The following is a 21816-nucleotide window of genomic DNA, read 5'->3' on the forward strand; positions in this document are numbered from 1 at the left end:
CGGCCTACTACTCTCTTTCAAGCCTGGGCCTCGATTTTCACTTCACGCCCACCCCCAGGAGTCTTGGAGCGGCCTCAGTCTTTCCACGTGTTCGGAGGCGCGCGTGTCGCTATGGCAACCTGAAGCTGAAAGCTGAGAAAACAGGAACTGCAAATCCCATGAGCCCATGCGCGGACCTAAAGAGTGGAAGAGTTGCAAATAACCACGGAGACTGGCGGGAACTGTAGTTTTCTTTTGAAACTTTACTTGAAAGCAATGAGTTGTGGGATTTCATGGCTTGGCCCCCCCAGAACATAATTCTTTATTGCTTGGTTGAATCGATATACCCTACTGTCCCAATGTGAATGGCAACGGACGAAAGAGTTTGAAAACATGGCCAAAAACCTAATTAATATAATTTTTCCCTAGCTGCTAATAGAGTTGTCCATTCCAAATTGAGAAATTCCTGGAGATTGGGGGGGGGGGGGGTTAGAGGCTGAAAAGGGTGGGTTGGGGAGGGCAGGGGAGGGCATAATGCCATACATTATACTCCAGGGGAACTGACTGATCTCTGCGGCCTGGGAATCTGTTGTAATTCCAGGAGTTCTCCAGTCACCACCTGGAGGCTGGCAACCTCAGAGATCAGTTCCCCTGGAGAAAAGTGCTGTCTTGGAAGATGAACTCTATGGCATTATACCCAAAACCTGCTCTCCTCATGCACCACCCCCAAAATCTGGAATTTTCCAACCTGGATGATAACAATAACACCTGTTCACTTGTATACCGCTCTTCCAGGCAGATTAGGGTTTATCCTGAGCGGTGAACAAAGTCAGTGCTATTGTCCCCAAAATATTGGAAATCAGTTGTAATTCCGGGAGATCTGCAGCCACCACCTGGAAGATGGGAACCTACATCATCATCATCATTATTCTCTCAAGTAAGCATGCCTAGGACCTGCACCCGTGTTTTTATCCCCGGAAAAAAGGTCTGGAATGGTGCCCTAAGACAACAATTGCGTCTCTGGGCGCCCTGCATATCTTCAAAGGCATTCTTGTTCCCTCCCTTCTTGGCTGCAGGAAGGAACCAGGTGGAGGTTACCTGCTGGCTGAGCACCTGTCCGCTATGACGTGCCACCTGTCCGCCACGCCCCCGTAGCTGAAAGAGGCGTGGCCTGCCCGGCCTACCCACCGTTAGCTCTAAGCGGATCTAGCCGCGGCGTCCTCCTCTCTCTTTAGTTGGCAGTCCAACGACCAGAGGACCTGCGATGGGCGCCATGCAGCAGAGCTTCCAGGAGTTTCTGAACCGGCCAGGCTTGTTGGGTGATCTCCTGGGTCACCTGGAAGCCAAAAGCGGCGTTAAGCGTTATTACCTGGCCGCAGGTGAGCTGTTTTGCCTTGTCCGCGCCCCCACCCCCCGGGCTCCCCGGGAAGATGAAGTTCTGGAACGGGTCGTAAGCGTCAGGAAACAAGCTTGCTCTGCTCCTAAAACCTAGAAAAGTGTAACTCATCCCTTTTTCTCAAGAGAGGACGGGGAGGGAAGGAATACGTCCTGGGGCTTCAGTTACCAACCTCAAGGTGGTAGCTGGAGATCTCCCGGAATTGCAACAGACCTCTCGGCTACAGAGATCAGTTCCCCTGGAGAAAATAGCTGCTTTGGAGGGTGATCTCTATAGCATAAAGAGGACGTGTTAATTAGTTGTGCTTTGTTTCGGAAAGGTTTCGTCTCTGTGTTTGGCTTCATGCTTGTTTTCGAATTTTCTATTAGATACCATACTCTTTTGCATCAGTTTGTTGAATGTCCTAACTTGATCATCTCGCATTTTGCTCAGTAAACGGCCTAGCTGTCGATTATACTATGTTCTCTTGCACTGTGTCATCTTCCTTGGGTCTCAGTGAGAACGGTGGAATATAAATAAATAAATGATATCTAAGTGAGGTTTCTCCCCTTCCCAAACCTCACCCTCTCCAGGCTCCACCCCACCCCCACCCCCAAATCTCTAGGAATTTCCCAGCCTGGAGCTGGTGACCCAACCTGGAGATGAAGGACTCTGAGCTTCTTAAGAAGCATCAGTTCTCTTTTCTGGGGAAAGGAGATCCTGGGGTTAAAGAACTGTTCAGAAATATAGTTTCCCTTGGGAGTAAATAGGCTCTGAAGCTAGAGGATTGCTTAGAAACTTTGTTTCTCATTGTAAAAAGAAAAAAGGAGGGGTCTGTGGTTTAAAGACTTTATGCCTGCTCAGAGGCATTGTTTCTTGGAGGGGGGGGGGCAAGCTGTTCAGCTAAGGGGTTCTGGACTTGCTCAGAAGCATTTATTTTCCCCTTGGGGAAAAATAGGCTCTGGGGCTAAGAGCTTGTCTATGGTATTCAAGACCCTGGACATGTTCTTACTCCTGAGCAATGTAGCCTTAGCAGAACTGGAATAGGAAGCCTGTTGGTGTTTAATTTCTCAGTTTCTGGGGCTCAGATGTCCTGGTTTTTGGCAGCCAGTGGCTAATGAGTCTTCATTCTACCCACCATATTGCTTACCTGCCTCCATCTCTCACTCCACCCCATCAGTGTCACTTTTAAAACTGTAAGCTCTTTGGGGCAGATGGCTGGTTGCATCTTCTCTGCCTAGGAAACTGCACTGTGCTGCATGGCTCTATTGTTAAAGATAGGGTTGCCAGCTCCAGGTTGGGGAATTCCTAGAGATTTGTGGGGTGGAGCCTGGAGAGGGCAGGGCTGGTAAGGGGAGGGGCCTCCGAATGGTATAATGCCATAGAGTCCACCATCCAAGGCAGCCATTTTCTCCAGGGAAACTGATCTCTGTCACGTGGAGATCTGTTGTAATTCCAGGAGATCTCCAGCCACCACCTGGAGGCTGACAACAACCCTAGTTAAAGAGGCTCTGTTAATAGCAAAACAATTATTAATCGCTCCCAATCACTGGTGGTCGTATGGCTTACAGTGTTCAGAGGTGAGGAGCTCTGCACATGCTCAGAAATGTTCTTGTTCCTTCTTGGGGATGGGAGACATAAGTTCTTTAATTCAGTATAGCCTGGCTTTAAGTTTAAGTTCTTCCCACCCTTTTCAATATGAGGGCTTTTGCTCTGCTAATAGACCTACTAATGAGCATGTGCAAACTAACGCCCTCAGTAATTATGGCTCACCCATCCACCCAGGGTTAAAATGAAAGCTTGCAAACCAGGAGGGAGGGGAGGTTGCTCAGGTCAGCTATTTACCCCCCCCCCCAATTACCTGTATGTTTCTCTTTGTTCTATCTAGATCCTCCTCCATCGGTTCTTGCCTCCCCCTTGCCTATTTCCCTATTTCTTGGCTAAATTATAAGTCATATGTTTTAACAATACATCTTTGCATCTTTCAAGGGTTGCTAATTTCACTGGCTTCTCTTCCCCTCTTCCTGGTTCAATTTCTCCCCCTCCACAAAAGGAGAGTGTTGTTCTCACAGGACTACCCCACTGGACCTCCTTATAATTTGTTGGAAAATCAAAATTAACTCTGCTCTCAGTGGTCATTTGGAATGGCAAGCAGGTCATCAGCGCAAGCATGTGGGATGCTCGACTTGGCTGAAAGTAAACAGCATTCCAAGGAGTCTTGCAGCTGCACAGCTAGCATTTGGTGTGGTGTCCAGCCAGGTAGTCACCATTGGCATACACACATGAGTTACTGACTTGCTTGGGCTATGTATGCCCCAGGCTCTCAACTGCATTTGAATGGTTGGTGACAGCCATCGTACAGGCACATGCTCAGAACTAGCCAAATGGAACTACAGTTCCCAGATGGCAGTGCAAGAATGCACAAAATACTTGCAATCCAATGTAGAACATTTGATGGATGTGTTCACCTTTGGGAGCCTGGCAGAATGAGCTAAACTGGCGTCTTGGAGAGAGCAAAGCCTCTCAGACTAGGATCTGGAGGATTCGAGTTTAAATACCAACTCCGCCATGGAAGCTCCTGGGTGACCTTGGGCCAGACAGTCAACACACTCTTAGCCTAACCTACCTCGCAGGGTTGTTGTGAGGATAAAATGGAGGAGAAGAGAATGATGTAAGCTGCTTTGGGTTCCCATGGTGGAGGAAAGTGCAATATACATGAAGTAAATAAACAATTTTAGATATCAAGAACCACATTACTGTCACCATGGCAAGAGGGCCCTGTCTCTTGTCAGGGGCCATTTCATTGCCCAGCCCCTCTGACTTCCCCATTGTTGAGGCAAATACACCTTCACATACGACTTGGCAGATCAACCAGGGGCTCCCACAGTCTGGGATGAGGTATTTATCACAACCCATGCTCTTACAGATTTGTTGTTTAGTCTTGAATGTATCCAAGAATTGGTCAGCCGGTGTGGTGCAGTGGTTAGAGGGTCGAACTAGGATCCGGGAGAACCAGGTTCAAGTCCCTATTCTGCCATGGTAGCTATCTGGATGACCTTGGGTCAGTCACATACTCTCAAACCTAAACTACCTGAGAGGACAGTTGTGAGGATAAAATGGAGCACGAGAGAATGTCGTAAGTCACTTTGTGTCCTCCTTAGGGAGAAACGTCAGGTTTCAATGAAGTAAAGAAATACTCAGACAACCAAGAGAAACACATTTTTGTAAGGTACATTTTTTTCCGTTGAGGGTTGAGCAGATACAGAAGGCAGCAGCTGTGGAAAAGCAGTGAGAGAGCATGCAGGGCAGAAGAAATGTGGTTTCGCACAACACATCATTCAGTTGTAGAAATTGCTGCTGCTGGAGATAGTGATGATTTTAAAAGTCCTGAAAGATAGATCTATGGATGGCTTTTTTGTTGTTGTTGTGATCACCGATAGAACCTCTCTGTAATAGCAGGGGAGGCTTCGGCATCTCTGCCTCTGGGGTATCCAACAGGCCTCTGCTGGAAGCAGAGTGCTGGGCTAGAGGGACCATTGGTTTGATAAGCAGGGGTGATGTGAAGTTTTTTTTAATCAACTTTTAAACTTTGGTGCCACTTATTTAACATGATGGTTTGTATGACAAGGAATGAAAGTAGATTTGTTTTAAAAAAAAATGGTCAAGTAGGGTTGCCAGCTCCAGGTTAGGAAATTCCTGGAGATTTAAGGGGTGGAGCTTTGGGAGAGTGGAGTTTGGGGAGGGACCTCAGAGGGGTAGAACGCCTTAAGTCCACCCTCATCCATTTTCTCCAGAGGAACTGCTCTCTGTTATCTGGAGAGCAGCTGTAATTCTAGGAGATCTCCAGGTGGCACCTGGAGGTTGGCAGCCCTCCAGCCTTAAGTAGATTGCAAGCCTTCAGGAGTATAAGTTCAGCTCTGCTAAGAAACCAGGGATGATCTTTCCGTGCCTAAGAGAGGCAAAAAGCAGAAGCAGAAAATGGAGAAAGCAAATGAGCTGATGTCTTTGCCTGGGGAGGTCCCAGACAGGTTGGTCTGGTTTGCCAGAAAGCCAGGATGTTGCATTATATCTGTGCGCGTGTATGGCAGTGGATTCTCTGCCTGGTTGATTATAATTCCTCTTACAAACAGGAGGCAGGTAAGCAGTCTAACTTTGTGGGTCTGAAAGCTGGTTAGAGTCAGACACCCCCCACCCCCCGCCCAGGCAGCTACAGAGGGTTTAGGGACTTGTGACCCGGGAAGTCTCCAAGCCCCCTACCAAGGAAGGAATGAGAGTTTTGGAAGGGAGAAAAGAGGGTCATGTAGATACAGGCAGATGCATGGTGGCAGCTCAGCCCCCACGCCATGTTTATATGTTGGCAACCTTTTCCTATATGCTACTAAAGGCTCTTCCGATTACAGAAACCTGAAGCTATACTCTGATTGTTGTATGTTGGATTCACTTACTGTGCGGTCATCTCTCCTCTATTGATTTAGAAGCTGAGTGTATATCTGTTTTAAAGGTATGAGAGAAGCCACAACTGCAGAATACCTTCTCACAGTTCAAATTATACCTCCAGCATGGATCTTGTGAAGGTGCATGCCGGTGCATGTGCTACTCAGAAGTATAATTTTGAGAGGCACTGGGGAGGGAATTGAAGTTTGCATTTAAAATGTTACTAAGGTTCTCCCCGCTCCCCCAGCAGAAAGCAATGGGCTGGGATTGTGATGCACTGGGACCCAGAAGTTGGGCACATCTTTAGTAAATCGGGACAGTTTGAACATGTGGACTCGTGTGTGTGTGTGTGTGTGTGTGTGTTTAAAACTGAGTTCTGCATTGCCCTTGCCCTCTGCACTCTTGATCAATGGACACAGAAAATAGTTCCAATTGTTTTCCTGGCTCGCTTTGCAGCTGGTGTGGACTTTGCCTTTGATGGTTACTGATTCCTTAACTCATTCTGCTGAGATAATTTCTTGATCTTTGGGGGCGGGTGAATGGAAGTTCATCCCTCCTCCCTTATCAAGCATTATTCCAGCAGTTTTGTTTTGTTTTGGGTAGGGCATGGCTACCCTCTGTGGTCCCCCCCTTGCTGCTGTGCGAGGTTGGAAAGGCTTATGTTGGCTTGTGTTTACAAAATGGGCCCTTTAAATGGGAAAAGTAACAAAAGTTGGTGAGTTCAGAGAAGCCCAGTTTTGAACACAGGCATTGCTTTCGTTTGCAAATATATACTGTGTTTATGGGAGGGGTTATTGGAATGCTGAAACTGATATTGGGGGAGACTTTTGATCTCTTGTTTTACTTGATTTCAGCTCTGTTTGCCTTGCACACATTAATTGCAACCTACTAGTAGTGTAATGGTTAAAGGGTTGGACTAGGGTCTGGGAGACTCAGGTTTGATCTGCCATGGATGTTCAAGTGATTAGGAGGTTGGGCTGAGAATCAGCGCTCTGCTGGTTCGAATTCCACTACTGCCATAACATCAAAAAGGGGTATTAGGTCAGCCACTCCTTTCAGCCCCAGTCCCCCCTCCAGATATATTGTGGGAATAATAACACTGACTTTGTTCACTAAGCATTAATCTACCTAGAAGAGCAGTATATAAATACAGTTGTTGATGCTGCTGTCATACTTCACAGGCTTTTTGTGAGGATACATTGGAGATGCAAGCAGTGTACTGTATAAATGAACAAACTAAGGATCTCGTCTCCTTTCTTGTTTGGTTCTGATCCATTTTAAGCCTAGTCTCCTACTGCTAAGGTGCTGGCTATATAAAATCAAGGGGAGAGAGGTGTAAAATGGCTCATGCCTCCAGACTGTAGGTGGGAGAGATTTGCTTTCATATTGTTCCCCATTTTAAAAACTCCCTGCAAATAAAAAAAAACAAACAAGCACAGCAAGGAGAGAGGTTAGAAGCCTGCTCTTTCACTTGTTGTGCTGGTTTTCTACTTACAAAGATAGTTTCAGGTAGGTAGCCATGATGGTCTGCAGTAGAATAGCAGGATTTGAGTCCAATGGCACTTTAGAGACCAAAGATTTTCAGGATATACCCAAATCCTGCTATTTACAAAGATAGGAACTTTGCAAACTTTTGGCTGCAGTCTTGAAGTGGCATAATCTACCTTGTCACCCTGTTCTGGTCTCATCCTTCTGCGTGCTAGGACTAGACATGGGCACGAATCAAAAAAAATGAACCACGTGATTCGTGGTTCGTCACGTTCCGCAAACCATGAACTTCCATGGACTTTCCGTGGTTCACGAATCAGTTCGTGGCATTTCAAACACCTGGCGCCACTGCTGAAGCCAGCACAGGGTGTTTAAAAACTGTCAGCCCCTTTCTCCTTTCACCCGGAAGTGGCAGGAGAAGGCTTCATCCAATCGGGTGAAACCAGCACAGGGTGTTTGAAAGTCACAGCCTTCCCCTGCCGCTTGCAAGCGGCAGGAGAAGGCTGTCACTTTCAAAACAGCCCACGCCGGATTCATCCGATCGGGTAAAGCCAGCGTGGGGCATTTGAAACAGACAGCCCCCTTTCTCTTGCCACTTGCGGGTGGCAGGAGAAAGGGGCTGTCACTTTCACACACCCTGCACCGGCTTCAGCCAATCGGCTGAACCCAGCATGGCGGGGGGGGGGGTGACAACCCCCTTCTCCTGCCACTCGCGTGTGGCAGGAGAGAAGGGTTGTCACTTTCACACACCTTGCGCCGCCTTCAGCCGATTGGCTGAACCCAGCACAGGGCATTTGAAACAGACAGTCCCCTTCTCCTGCCGCTCGTGGGCAGCAGAAGAACGGGGCTGTCAGTTTCACACACCCCACGTGGGAATTAATGGATCAGCGGCACCAGCCTATCTGGCTTCACAAACCGCTCACGACTCACACAAACGGGCCAAAAAAGTCATAGTTAGTGGAAAATGCGGCCCCATGAACCGTGTTTTCACAAACCACGAACCAGCCCAGTTCGTGCTGAATTTTAATGTGTATTACGATTCACGCCCACCTCTAGCTAGGACCCAGATGATCGTCTCCTCCATTTAAGATTCTCTAAGGCATCAATTTCTAGTCCTCCATTCGCAGCCTCCCAACATCTCATTGCTCAGGTTTGTCTTGGAGGCTTTTGCAAAATTCCCAACAGAAAATAAATTCAGATCCACTCAATTTTTTTTTTTTAAATAGAGTGCTATTTTTCGGGAGGCCTTTTCAGAATTGTAAAGCCATCCTGTCCACTGGACAAGAGACCAGCCAGCGCCCTAGGTAAATTTTTGGGGAGACGGAAAGTCCAGTTCATAAAGGGAACTTAATTAAATTAACACATGTACTTAACTAATGCAACTGCTGCTCGCAAGTTATTGTTCCTAATTGAACTAAATATGATAGTATGCTCTTCAAATTCTATTTAAGGGTTTTGCAAAGTAGTGCAAATAGCAATGGGATTTTGCAACTCGAAGGGGTGGGATTGGCTGCTTGAAGACCTCTGTGTCCAAGGTCTGGAGACTGTTAGTCAGAACTGGCACCAGGTTAGTGTGTCCCGAGTTCAAATCCCTACTCAGCCATGAAACTTACTAAAAACTCACTAGGTGGATTTGGACAAGTTAATCTCTTTGTTAGCCTCGCAGAGTTGTTGTAAGAATAAACTGAGAGATGGGAGAACGATGTATGCCCCATGATCCGTGGAGGGAGAAAGACCTATAAAAACAAAGCACTTTGTATGACCTCTGAAAGCTGAACATTGCAGAACCAGACTTGCAAGATCAAACCTTGTAATGGAAGAAACTGACTTTAAAAGAAAATAGACATACACTATGTCTGAATAGCTTTATGAGCAGGGATTTTTTTCAGGGGGAACGCGGGGGAACAGAGTTCCGGAACCTCTTGAAAATGGTCACATGGCTGGTGGCCCCACCCCGATCTCCAGACAGAGAGGAGTTTAGATTGACCTCCGCGCCGCTGGAGCAGCCTCCCCTCTGTCTAGAGATCAGGGGGCGGGGCCACCAGCCATGTGACCATTTTCTCCAAGGGTAACCCACTGAGTTCCACCACCTCTTTTCCCAGAAAAAAGCCCTGTTTATGAGGGAGACCATGTCTCTGGAAGTGAAAACTCTGAAAGAGGAAAGGAAAGACTTTTATCTCAGCTCACAAGTCTGTTGATTTGGATTGCCAACTCCAGGTTAGGAAACTCCTGGAGATTGGGGGTAGAGTTTGGGGGAAGCGGGATTTGGGGAGGGATATATATCCTCAATGAGATATAATGCTGGATTCCACCCTCCGATGCAGCCATTTCCTCCAGAAAAGATCGGGTGTAATTCCAGGCGATCTCCAGGCCCCTGAAGGTTGGCAACCCTATATGTGCATTCATGAACGCATGCAGTGCCCAGCCTGCCATTTAATTCACTGCAGTGGTATAGTTTGAACTGAGAACATACTGCAAGATGGACTTGAAAAATGGATTTGGTTTAAATTGGCTTTTAATTGAGTTGAGGAGAGGTTAAAATAGCCAGACTGTTATATTCAAGGCTTGAGCAATGTGCAGCGGTACTGTGGGATGGGGGCTCATCTTTGTTGAGAGATAGGGGGCTTTGCAAGAGGGTCCCTATTTTTAAGCAGCTGGTGCTCAGCTTGCTTAGATTTTGAGGGCGTGGCCTTGTGGACGCTTTTAATTATGGCCAGCCTGGGTCAAACAAAATGCATTAAATAATGAAGGAATTCTCTATACCTCTTTGCCAACAACCTCCCTTCAACTTCCACAGGCTTCATTGGTTTCCTGGGACTCTACCTGATGTTTGGATATGGGGCTTCTCTCCTCTGCAATCTCATTGGCTTCACCTATCCAGCTTACGTCTCGTAAGTGTCCGTTTCGAAAACCAGATTTTCTTTTCTCAGGCTTGTTCCTGTTTTGTCTTGGGAATTATGCATCAGAAGCAGTCCTGGAAGAGGCCTGTATGGTATTGTGAACCAAGTACTGGACTAAGGCAGAAAGTCCTGGGTTCGAATCTCTTCAGCCATGAATTCCACGGCTGACCAGAAAGTCAGTCTTTCTCTCTCTGTGACCTACCTCACAGGACAGTGGTGCAGATAAAATAGAGAAACAGAGAACTGCTCACTTGCTAGCCAGCAATTTACAACCACGTGACCATCTTGCTTGGTGGAATGGAGCCTCTGAGAGATCTGGGAAGGGGAGAGAAGAATTTCTTCTTTTCACCTCTTGAATATAGCTTTTTTTAACATTTTGGGGAAGGGGGAAACCGGGCTTGTCTTTGGTATTTGACCAGCCTGCTTGGAAATGAAAGGCACCAATCAGGCACTGTGTAAATGTTTGGTTTCCTGATCAGTTGGCAACTTTAACTAGCAATGAAATGCACATACAGCGTCTTTCTGCCAGAAAAGAAGTTACGGGTCAGCAATGGGATTCCCAAGATAATAGAGGGGGGGATTTCTTATGGGATTTGGCCATGCTGGGAAGCAGAATGAGATAATCCAGGCCAAATAGAGCCATCTATTTCTTTATTGGTAACGCTTTTATCCCATCCATTCTTCTAAGGAGCTCGGGGTGACGTCTCTGCTCTCCCATTTTATCTTCGCAACAAGGGGTAGGTTAGACAGAGAGAAACTGATCTTCTTGCCGTCTGACCCCAACAAGACTACACCGATCTTTGCAAAATCGAAAGCATTACCAAAATTTGGGGAATGGGGTGGATTTAATCTTCTCGGCCTGACTTTGTCCTCCTCTCTTGATTGCTGATTCAGCATCAAAGCCATTGAGAGCTCCACCAAGGATGATGACACAATGTGGCTGACCTACTGGGTGGTCTATGGCCTCTTCAGCGTTGCTGAATTCTTTTCCGACACCTTCCTGTACTGGTTCCCATTTTACTATGCTGGCAAGGTAAGCAGAGAATCAGGAAGCTACAGGGAAAGATGGGACGGGCAAACAAAAAAACGGGTTTAGTTGAAATGTGAGTTTCCACCGGGCCTTGTGCATAAATTTCATTAGTTTCTAGAGATCCATCTGAAATTCTCATTACATTTTTTTCTTGGGCTTGTAAAACAATTAATTAATTTATTTATTTAGTATGCAGTATTTAGTAGTATTTAGTATGCGGTATTTATTTAGCTGCCTTATTCTTGTCTCTTGCTCGCAGCAATTGACCAATGAATCCCCAATGACAAATGATAGACATTTTAAAATGACACACACGTTTAATGGTTTAAAAACTTTTCAGTAAACCACGTACATAGTCTTTAAACTGTACCAATATGTATGCTAAAATCAGCAGTCCTTCACTAAAATCAGTCATGTAAACCAATCATTGATTTGAAAAAAGCAGGCCGTAAGGACATCAGCAGGTGAGAAGCTAGACCAAGCTCAATATTTATTTTATTTATTTTCATTAGGTATACTCTTGTCTTTCTTACTGGCACTCCAGGATGATTCCACAGTGTAAATCAGTGCAGTCATTTTCAAACACTGTATATAAAATTATGCAAATTGCAGATATTTAAAACTATCAAGAATCCAATGCAGAATTGAAGAAATGCTAAAACAGAGCGTAAGCAATCCTGAGATTGACATATTAAACAACACAGACACTATCCAGTACGGTCATACTGACATCAACAAACAGTACATAGTAGTAAAGTCTATAGTCCCTATCTCCTTACTTATGCAACTCTTTGAGAACACGTCCTTACAGTACAGCCCTCCTATCTGAGTAAAGCTCTCTGGAATAATTTAGTTTTGCAGAGTTTGTGGAAGGCCAGGAGAGTGGGAGCTTTCCCGACCTCTTCAGGCAGGGCTTTCCATAAAGTGGAAGCCACTCCCAAGAAGGCACACGTTCGAGCAGCTGTTGATTTTGCCCATGTGAAGGCCTTGTTCAGATGAGTAAAGCGGATGTGGTGGAATATAGGGAGGCTTGTAGATAAGATGAAACAAGGCCATGGAAAGCTTTGTATGTGATAGCCAATACCTTGAATTGAGCCCAGTAGTATATAGGCAGCCAATGGAGTGACTGCAGAATGGGAGTGATATTCATGGTCCTCCTAGCTCCTGATAATAAGCAAGCTGCAATGTTTTAGACCAAGTCTTGATGTTACCATGGCATGGATCCAGGTGGCCAGACTGGCTGTTTCGAGGTAGGGACCCTCTTCCAGGCTAGTTTTGAGCTTGTAGAAAATGTTTTTTGCCACTGCTGTGACTTTCTTTTCTAGCAGCAGAGCTGGATCTAGTATAACCCCCAGGCTCTTAACTGAGTCTGCAAGGGTCAGACAAACGCCATTGAAAATGGGTAATGTGCAGCGCCCTTCAAGATCTCTGCCTTCCCAACCAGCATCACTTCCAGTTTGTTCACTTCTGGCCATTTGACCACAGCCAACAGGCAGCAAACCAAGATCTCTACTGCATCCTGCATTGATATGGATAATGTGATGTAGAGCAAATGGCTAGGTTAACATTTGATCCAAAAGCCTGGATCAATAAATGTGTCTTGGCCTGGTACTCAAATGCGAGTGGAAGTGATGGTCTATTAGAATCACTCAAAATATCACATAATTGGCCAGCTTCCGAGTTCCTCAGAATGCTTCACCGGGCTGCATGTTCAGTAGAGAAACGAAAACAGGGAAGAGGACGGAGCAAATAGATATTTCAAGGTACACAGAGAACCCCCAAAGTCTACAGTTCTGAAAAGTCTTAAATGACAACACAGGATACATTGGCACCTGAACTGGATCAGGGCTGAGTCACATGTTAAAAATTCCTCGTGTTCCTTCCTCCATGTCATTCATTCATTCATTCATTCATTCATTCATTCATTCATTCATTAAACTTCTAGCCGACCCTCCCCACAACTGAGCTCAGGGCGGGTTACGACAATTTCAATACATATTAAAATCACAATAGAATCAACAACAGCATCAGTTATAATAAAACCGCAGTGCAGAGCAGTAACTTAGTGCAGCCCACCCCTGCCAGCAGTGTACGGTGGGGGGAGGAAACCATCATTTCTACCCCCCTACAACTCATATGAGGGGCCAAGATACTATACTGCCCCTTCCCAGATAAAAGACCAGCAGGGAGGTTCCCAGAGGGATACAGGACTGGCCTCAACCATATGCCTGGCAGAACAACTGAAAGGATAAAAAATCTTGGCGGGCCCCTGTATCTACCGATAGTTCCACCAGGTTGGAGCCAGGACCAAAAAGGCCCTGGCTCTGGTCAAGTCCAGTCTAAGCTTCCTGGGGCCAGGGACCACCGATAGATGGTTTCTCAGCTGATCTAAGCACTCTCTGGGGTACATACAGTGAAAAGTGGTCCCACAGGTATGCTGGTCCCTGTCTGCTAAGGGCTTTATAGGTCAAAACCAAAACCATGTCTGCCCCAGTCCTGTCGATTAGATGTGAGCTGGAAGTTCCAGGCTTGGAATTCGTTTTCCAAGCATGAGCGGACCAGATTCAGATCAGGGCCCAAGTGTGGGGATTTAAACCTCCCCATCCTCTGGACATGTGGGGAACATGAGGACTTGGTAATGTGTGAATCAGCCATTAAAATGGTGCTGTATGCAAAAGAAGTGATAAGATTTATTATTAGCATTAGCAACAACAGTACTATTTATATAACAAAGATTGTCGGGACAGAGGAGCAAAAAAGAAGAGAACAGAAGAGCCAGCAGACAAATGGCTTTTCACTTTATGAAACGTCCTTCTGGGGATCCGGTCCCAGATCTCCCAGCATTGTGTACGGTTTGGTGTGCAGATAATGGACAGGCATCCTTGGAGAAGAGTACTCATTTAATTGCTACGGAGGGCCCACTGTTGGATTCTCAAATCTGTAGTTCCCAGTTCTTCTTTCAACATCTCTTCTCTCCCCACTCCTTACCTCCCAATTCTCTCCAAGTGTCTCTTCTTGGTATGGTGCATGGCTCCCGTTTCGTGGAACGGCTCCCAGTTTCTCTACCGTGGTTTCATCCGTCCGTGGTTCCTGAAGCACCACCAGACAGTGGACAACGTCCTAAGTGACCTTAGCGGCAGAGCCCTCAACGTAGCCTCTGCAGCTTCCAGGGAAGGTAGGCCAGCTTGAGATGAGACGGTTCTGCAGAACAGGGTGACCTGAAATGTGCAAACAAGGATGCTATGCAGTGTCACCAAAGATGCAGAAGCACAGGGCACCTGATAGGCACCTGACCACTCCAATCCTTCAGGATTTATGGATGCCACTTAAGTTTCTAAAAACCTGTTTAGGCAGCTGGAACCTTCTACATGTAAAACTTCGTTTTTGCAGTACGTCAGGAATTATCAAACCAGCAGGGCTGTCCAGAAACCAGGTTGTCTTGCGAGGATGGGTGAAGCAACCTGGTAATGCTGGACTATGGGAAATCTTAGCCATGACTCGAGGACAGGGCCCTTCTTCTTTTAGAAGATTGGAATGCTTTCAAATTGCTCCCTGGATTTTGAAGTTCCATATTTCCTGGGCTGAATCCACACACCCGCGGAGCGTCCTGGTGTTGCGCTAAATGTTCGCTAAACACCCGGAAGTGTAGCGTCTTTCTAGCGCAATTTCTGATTTCCGGGTGTTTAGCGAACATTTAGCGCAACGCTGGGACACTCCGCGGGTGTGTGGATTCTCATATCCAAAGCGGAACGAAGAGGAAACTGCTTTGTTCCACTTTTCCATTTTCAAGCTTAGTGCTGATAGCTGGGAATGAGTGGCTTGACAAAGGTTGCAGATAATTTCTCTCTCCCCCCACCCCCACCCCCACCCCCACACAATCAGTGCACACAGTAATGTTTCTCACTAAAAAAAATTAGTCTCGTTGTGATCACATGCATGCTTGTGCCAAGATTCCATGGTGAGGTGCTTTACCTATTGTACGGGAATAGTGTGGGTTGGTGAACTGCCGTAGAAGCGGGGGCATGTGTGCAATCATATTGCTGTTGCTTTTTGTAATGTGTTATCCTTGTTTTGTGTGTGCAATATTGGTAATGGATTGGGAGGAGATGCACATCAATTGTAGCAGAAGCTGGGCTGGATCCCGACTAAGTTAGCCATTTCCTCCAATTTCCCCTTCCCTTTGCAGGACCCCTTCCCCATGTTGCTTCTCATGGCCTTCCTGTCTTCCAGGAGCAGCATTTCATGGCAATCAGGGGAGAGATTCATTCTGCTGGGTGTGTGTGTGTGTTGCGGAGGGAGGCCTCTCTGGAAGATGAAAATCTAGTCCCTGACACTTTGTGGGTTATATACTTTGAGTGCACTAGTCTGCTGTTTTCAGACGTTGTGCCAAAATGCATTGAAGAAGGAAGCCCATCTGTGGCTTGGTGGTGAATGTGCATAAATGGGCAAACCTTTGGTAAATTGGAATCCGTGGCTTGAAGCGTCTTACAAGCCAGGTTTGTTTAGCATAACATTTGATCTGGCAGGCCTGACTTCCCATTGTCTTGTCTGCCTTTCTCGAGGCCGTTGCGCTGGAGAAACGAGAGCAAACTTCTGAATGTTAGAAGCCAAGTATTTGATAAAAGAAAGTGGACCAAAGGCTTCAACCGCAAATGGCCTGTTATCCGATTAGAAACCTTGGGTTCAGTACAAAGGCTTTAATCCTCATCAAGTGCCATGGCCGTTCCTCCGATAGAACAGCACCTTCAGTTTGCAGTGGAGAAGAGGAGGATTTTTGTCAGTTTTCTCCTTCTGCTGCAAACTCACATTGCCCCCACCCTGCAAGACCTCCATGGAAGTGGCAGAGTAGACTGCATTGGGGAAGGATTCACCTGCCTTAAGCACAGCTCTGTTCACACAGCTGCGGATCGAAGTCAAGGGTTGGTGCTATGGGACTGCCTCTCCCATTATGTCCCCTGCAAGGCCTTGCACTCGCCAGATAAGCAGCTTCTGGTGGCCCCCGGCCCAAGGGACATTTGGCTGGCTTTGACTAGGGCCAGGGCCTTTTTTGCCCTGGCCCCAGCCTAGTGGAACACTCTCCCAATGGAGATCCAGGCCCTGCGGGACCTTTTACAAGTTCTGCAGAGCCTGCAAGACAGAGATGTTTCACTGGGGCTTTGATTAGGGGCCAGCACTGGATTTCCATCATGGCGGCGCCTGTGGCTTATAGAGATTTTGTAGTAGCCTGATTGTTTAGAAGCACCTGGATTTTTATTGTATGTTTTAATTGTATATTTTTGTTGGAAGCCACCCTGTGCCCACTTGCGGGAAGGACAGGATATAAGTTAAACAAAATATTTTTTTTTAAAAAATAGCCACGACTAACTGTGAATCTTGAAGCTCAAATTGGAGAGACCAGGAAGGCCGAAACAGTAGGCAGGCAAGAGAGTCCCAGGTGCCAGGGGAAACTCATTGGTGTAGTGCAGTGTCAAAATGTAACAAATGCCAGAAAGATAGAGTGGCAGACAGACTGAGCTGTGATCCAGGAGGATTCAGTCTCGTCTCTGGCACAGACATTCTTTCTCTGCTGCTGTCTCCCAGTTGGCAATATAGGAATAGCAATGTGGGCCCACCTCTGGGGTTGTTTGGAAGGATTGCAGCAAGTTGACACCTGTGTTTTGGGAAGGCTGCAGTGCTCCAGGAGTGCAGAGACTTATTTCATTAGAAGTCCTTTTAAAAATGAATAATCAACCACCGTCCTCATGCATGGTGCTTTCCCAGAGTAGCATAAACATCAGTCTGGGCAGTGCCCCAAGGAGATGACGGTCTAAATTTGGGGTCTAAATTTGGGGGGAGTGCAGTGCAAGAAGGCATAAACATGGCTATGACCAAGTGCAATTTCACATGGGTAAGCAGCAGTTCAGTTTGGAGTGAAAAGGAAATTCATGAACACCCCCAAGAAATCTCCATTGCTGGCCTCACGTCTGTTCCAGCCTGGAATGTTTTCCAACTGTCCTTTCAGGTAGCTGTAAAAGTGTGGTAACTTACGGGAAGTGCTTTGAAATGGCATATTTTTTAGTATCATTATTGGCCTGCCTTACAAGATTGTTGTGTGGCTTACTGTGATTGTGTGTGAGATTTTTTTTAAAGCACTATGTAATCCCCCCCGACATCTGTCAAGTTGCTGTAATAAATATGACATCCACCACAATCAGAAGTGCATCAAAATGGGTGTGACATCAGATCTCGTGACTCCCTTTCTGTTCTCACTGTGTCCGACGCGCACGCACGCGCACACACACACACACAACCAGTAGAAACCTGCCCCTTCAGCTCAGCTCTGGCTTAACCAAAGCATGCAAAGTGGATTAGAGAGGCGTTGTGCTTTCCTGCCAATGAAACACACCGGCTGGGATATCTGGGGGTGGGGGGAGGAGAGAGGCAGAGGCTATTTTTAGTCTCTTCGTGACTCCAGAAGGTCAAGTCTAGAAGTTACCTTCTGCAGAGACAGACCTTTGGACTATCTAGCTTGCCGTGGCTGCCAGTCAGGGGAGGTGGCTCTGGGGTTCTAGGCAGCTCCTCTCTCTGAGGGCCAAGCTAGAAGTGACAAATTACACTAGAAATGGCAAGTGAACAGACTTGCACGTATTCCTCCCTGTTCACTTGCGCACTACTCGATCACTATGTGTAATTCGTCACTTCTAGCTTGGCCCTGAGGCTGATTAGCCGGCAATCCTGGGAACTGAACTGCAGTGCTTCTGCATGCAAGATGTGTGCTCAGCTTCTGAGACTTTGGCCCATATACACACCTATGAGGCTGCCTCACCCCAAGTCAGACTATTGATCCGCCTTGCCCAGGGTGGCTTACTCTGACAGGCAGTTTCTGCTACCAGAGATATTTTTTTAAAACTAGTATTAGTCCTTCTGTACGCAGTGCAGGTGTATTTTGCCTTTAGCCATGGCTAAAGGCAAGAGATTCTTGCTTTCCAGCACATTAAAACTACTGTTATACTAGACCAACCCCATGGCCCACCCAGCTCATTTTCATGTGACTGGCAGCAGCTCTCAAGGGTCTCGGGCAGAGCAAGGCTGCCCACCCTCACCTGACATTTTCAAGGTGGAGATGCCACGGATGGAATCTGGGATCTTTAATGTGCAACCTCTGAGCCACGGCCGCCCCCTCGCCTTCAAGCCAGTTTGTCTACAGAAGCTCTGGTTCCAAGAAACCAGCTTACTACTTATTTATTTACATTATTTATAAACTGCTGCTTTCTCTGAGACTGAAAGTGAATCACACACTGTCTATAAGAGGAGGCATCCAGGAAACAAGGCAATAGGATTTGGATTGCAGAAATCTGAAAACAGTTGAACTAAAGCATAAGCATTAACACGGCATGTTAAACGATGCAAAAATTGCATAGTAGGGCCATACTTACAGCAACAGACAGTATGTACTACATCCATTAATGTAGAGTTGACAGCTTCATTAAAGCATTCTCCGGAGGCATTCTGTTATAATTTGTGTTTGTACTGAATAATTCCATTTTGCATAGTTTGTGAAATGCTGGGGAGAGTGGGAGCTTTCCTGACCTCATCTGCTGTGGCCACCCCTTCCATAAGGTGGGCGTCACTATAGAGAATGTGTATGTATGAGCAGTTGTTGGTTTTGCCCATTTGCAAGGTGGCATCCAGAGAAGGCCCTGAATGGTTCCAAATCTTCCTTCTTATTTACAGCTATTCTGATTGTGTGTGTTTTTTTCCCTTCCCTGCAGTATCCAAAGAAGCCATGAAATGAGCCTTCGAAAAAGAAGACCTACGTGATGACTGGTTTTTTAAAAAAAACAAACCTCACCCCCCCAAAAAAGACTGAAGTTCTAGATTTTCCCTGCCATGAGCTACAGAAAGAAACGTGCTTGCCCACCTGTGAATGAAGGCATCTTCTTTTCTCATCTCTCGGGTCTCTTCTCCCCCCACCTCTGCTCCATGTTTTGGCAACACAACTTCCAATGCAAATTCTTTGCGAAATCATCTGTTATTTTGGTTTTTCAAGCGAGCAGTGTTATTTCCCATTCCCCCAAAGGAAGTGCTGGCTGCTTCTCCACTGGCGCCCAAAGCGATCTCGTATAGTTTTCCTAAGATCCAGCAGGAGGCGTCACTGCTTTTAGGGTCTGTGGGAGTCCACAAGGGTGCGGTTCAGAAATGTAAACAATTGAACCCCTTTAAGAAGCTAAAAGTGTTTCCCTGTTTTTAAAAAATGGTTCACTGGGAAGAGGGCAAGGGGACACCTAGATCGTCTTCCTCTTTCCCTCTCAAGTGCTGTTGCCGTTATAGATCTGCAGTCAAGAACGTTTTCAGCGGCAACCTTTAAATATCCCTGCAAAACAAAGGTGAGTGACGTTTGCAGGGCCTGCTAACCAGCCGCTTTGTATTTGAAACAAGGAAGCAGCTCCTAACTTTGCCTCTGCCCTCTGATCTGGAATGGTTGACTTAATTCTTCTGAAGTCTGTTAAATGTTTGTTGAATGCGTTGGGGGTCGACAGGGCGGAGTGGTGGGGGAGCATCAATCGAAGACAATAAAAAACTGGGACAAAGGGTAATATTGATACTACTTAGCCCCCCTCCTTTTGAAACTGTGCATGGGAGTTGTTCCCATCTCTGAAAGTATTGGGGGGTGGGGCATAAAAATACATTTAGGCCTTCTCAAAATGCAGATTTTGCAGTATTGCTATTACACATTGGTCTCGAGAAGGTGACTACACATCACCAAAATGGAACGCGGCTAGACAGGACACTCTCCGTTGGGAGAGTCGTAGCTCTTCCCCCCCCCCCCACCCCCAAGGGAGTGTAATTGTGTGCATGGAGTATTTCGAATATGGCAAGATTTTAACGTTCTCAAGGTTCTGTTCATCTAAGTTTCTGTTTACTCAGTGGAGTCCTACAGATGCTGTTCTTGTAATGTTCTCAGGTGCCGTTTGCAAGCGTAGTTTTTATTGCCTTTTAGAAAGGTAATGGAAAAACTGGCACTGGATCTCCTCCTGCTACTGGACTCTTTTTGATCCTCCTAACTGTGTGACTCAGGAATACATGGAAGCTTCGAACGGAGCATTTCAGTGCGGGCTGCCTGTCTATTTGATTCATCGGCTCTCTTCCCAACCAGAACTTCCTTAACGGGGTTCACAATGGGAAACAGAGTTTGCCAAATCTTGAGTTTGGGAAACAGAGTTTGCCAGATTTTGAGAGGTGGAGGAAAAATCTGTTGCAAAATACTTGCCAGCAACCATTTTGAAAATGTGAATTTTGAGAAGGTTTCAGGAAGTTTGGGCTTTCTGTCTTGTACAATTGCTCTGAAGGCTGATGGTGTAACTTCTCTCTGTTTTCTGATTGGTGGCTGGCTGCTACTGAGTCTTGGGTGGGGGGACGTCAGCTCATGGAGTTTACTGTTCTTTGATTTGTTGAATCAGTTCTGTGCAATAAACTAAATGCCGTGGTTAAAGATTCTCTTTAGGTTTCATTCGGCTTTAATGTGTGAAGAGCCCAGCAGTGGTTTAGACATGGAATGATGCCTGTGAATGGCAAATGAGCCTGCGGTGAGAAGGGAGGTGCCGCTGACTTGTGTTTGCTAAGCTGCTCTGACACCGGAGAGGCAGAAATGCTTTGCCAGGGTTTGGAGTTGTTGGGAGGAATTGAAACCAGCTGCACCGAGGAATGTTGGGGGGCCATTGGGAGGAAAGCAGGAACCCCATCCCAGCTAGCTTGGTGACACCTCCAGCGGGGAAGTCTCTTCCCTCTAAAGGCCAGCAAGAGGAGGACAGGAAGTGCATAGTGGCTGCACTAGGATTGGCTGGACCACAATTCAAATTCCTCTCCGCTCTGATGCTCATCCGGTGACCTTGACTGATCACTTTCAGCTAAGCTTAGGTCACAAGATGATGAAGAGCTGGCCTGATGTAGCGGTTAAGAGCGGCAGAACTCTAATCTGGAGAGACCAGGTTTGATTCTCCACTCCTCCGCTTGAAGCCAGCGAGGTGACCTTGGGTCAGTCCCAGCTCTTTCAGAGCTCTCTCGGCCCCACCTACCTCGTAGGGTGTCTGTTTGTAGAGATAATAATGACATTGACTTTGTAAACCGCTCTGAGTCTGGCACTAATCTATCCAGAAGAGTAGTATATAAGCACATGGTTGTTATTATTATAAAATAAAGAAGAATCAAAGAATGTAATCCCTCTATTGAGTATTTGCGGTCCTTTAACTGGAGATAGAATCAGAAGGTCCCTAGTACAAAGACCAAGATATATATCCCTCCCTATAGCCCAAGGAGGAGATCACCATTTTTAGTCAAATCTTTATGGAATTGGGCCATGGTTCTGTGGTAAAGCATCTGCTTTGTATGCGGGAAGGTCCCAGGCTCCATTCAGTTAAAAGGATCCAGTAGCTGGTGGTCCGAAAGACGCTCACTTGAGAGCCACTGCTTGTGAGAGCAAAGAGTGGCTTGGTCAGACCAGTGGTCAATCTGACTGAATATAAAGCAATTTCACATGTTCGTGTAAGGGGGCTGGCCACATGTTGTGGGTGGACATCTTTCCGAGCGGCTGAGTTTCAGCATTTGACCTGATTAACACCGCATTAAAAGCA

General features: G+C 46.5%; 1 protein-coding gene across 3 annotated transcripts; it reads left to right on the forward strand.

Moving 5' to 3' along the window:
• Positions 1–1174: 1174 nt before the first annotated feature.
• REEP6 (receptor accessory protein 6) lies at positions 1175–20680 on the forward strand. Of its 3 annotated transcripts, none has more exons than XM_054980808.1 (5): positions 1175–1358; positions 10074–10167; positions 11071–11209; positions 14213–14381; positions 18958–20680. In XM_054980808.1, exons 1-5 carry the CDS (start codon positions 1244–1246, stop codon positions 18978–18980), a joined length of 540 nt encoding a protein of 179 aa, XP_054836783.1. In that variant the 5' UTR covers positions 1175–1243; the 3' UTR covers positions 18981–20680. The 3 variants fall into 3 exon arrangements, with proteins under 3 accessions (XP_054836783.1, XP_054836784.1, XP_054836785.1); XM_054980810.1 differs by lacking the exon at positions 1175–1358 and adding an exon at positions 5213–5491; XM_054980809.1 differs by lacking the exon at positions 18958–20680 and having other exon boundaries at positions 14213–14395.
• Positions 20681–21816: the final 1136 nt, after the last annotated feature.

Source organism: Eublepharis macularius, chromosome 5, assembly GCF_028583425.1.
Source record: "Eublepharis macularius isolate TG4126 chromosome 5, MPM_Emac_v1.0, whole genome shotgun sequence".
NCBI classification, from domain to species: Eukaryota; Metazoa; Chordata; class Lepidosauria; order Squamata; family Eublepharidae; genus Eublepharis; species Eublepharis macularius.

Excerpts from the sequence above, each read along its gene's own strand:
- REEP6 (XM_054980808.1), top strand. The coding sequence starts at position 1,244 with ATGGGCGCCATGCAGCAGAGCTTCCAGGAGTTTCTGAACCGGCCAGGC. Across the intron at positions 1,359-10,073 it reads GCGTTATTACCTGGCCGCAG|GCTTCATTGGTTTCCTGGGA; the intron begins GTGAGCTGTTTT and ends CAACTTCCACAG. Across the intron at positions 14,382-18,957 it reads CTCTGCAGCTTCCAGGGAAG|TATCCAAAGAAGCCATGAAA; the intron begins GTAGGCCAGCTT and ends CCTTCCCTGCAG.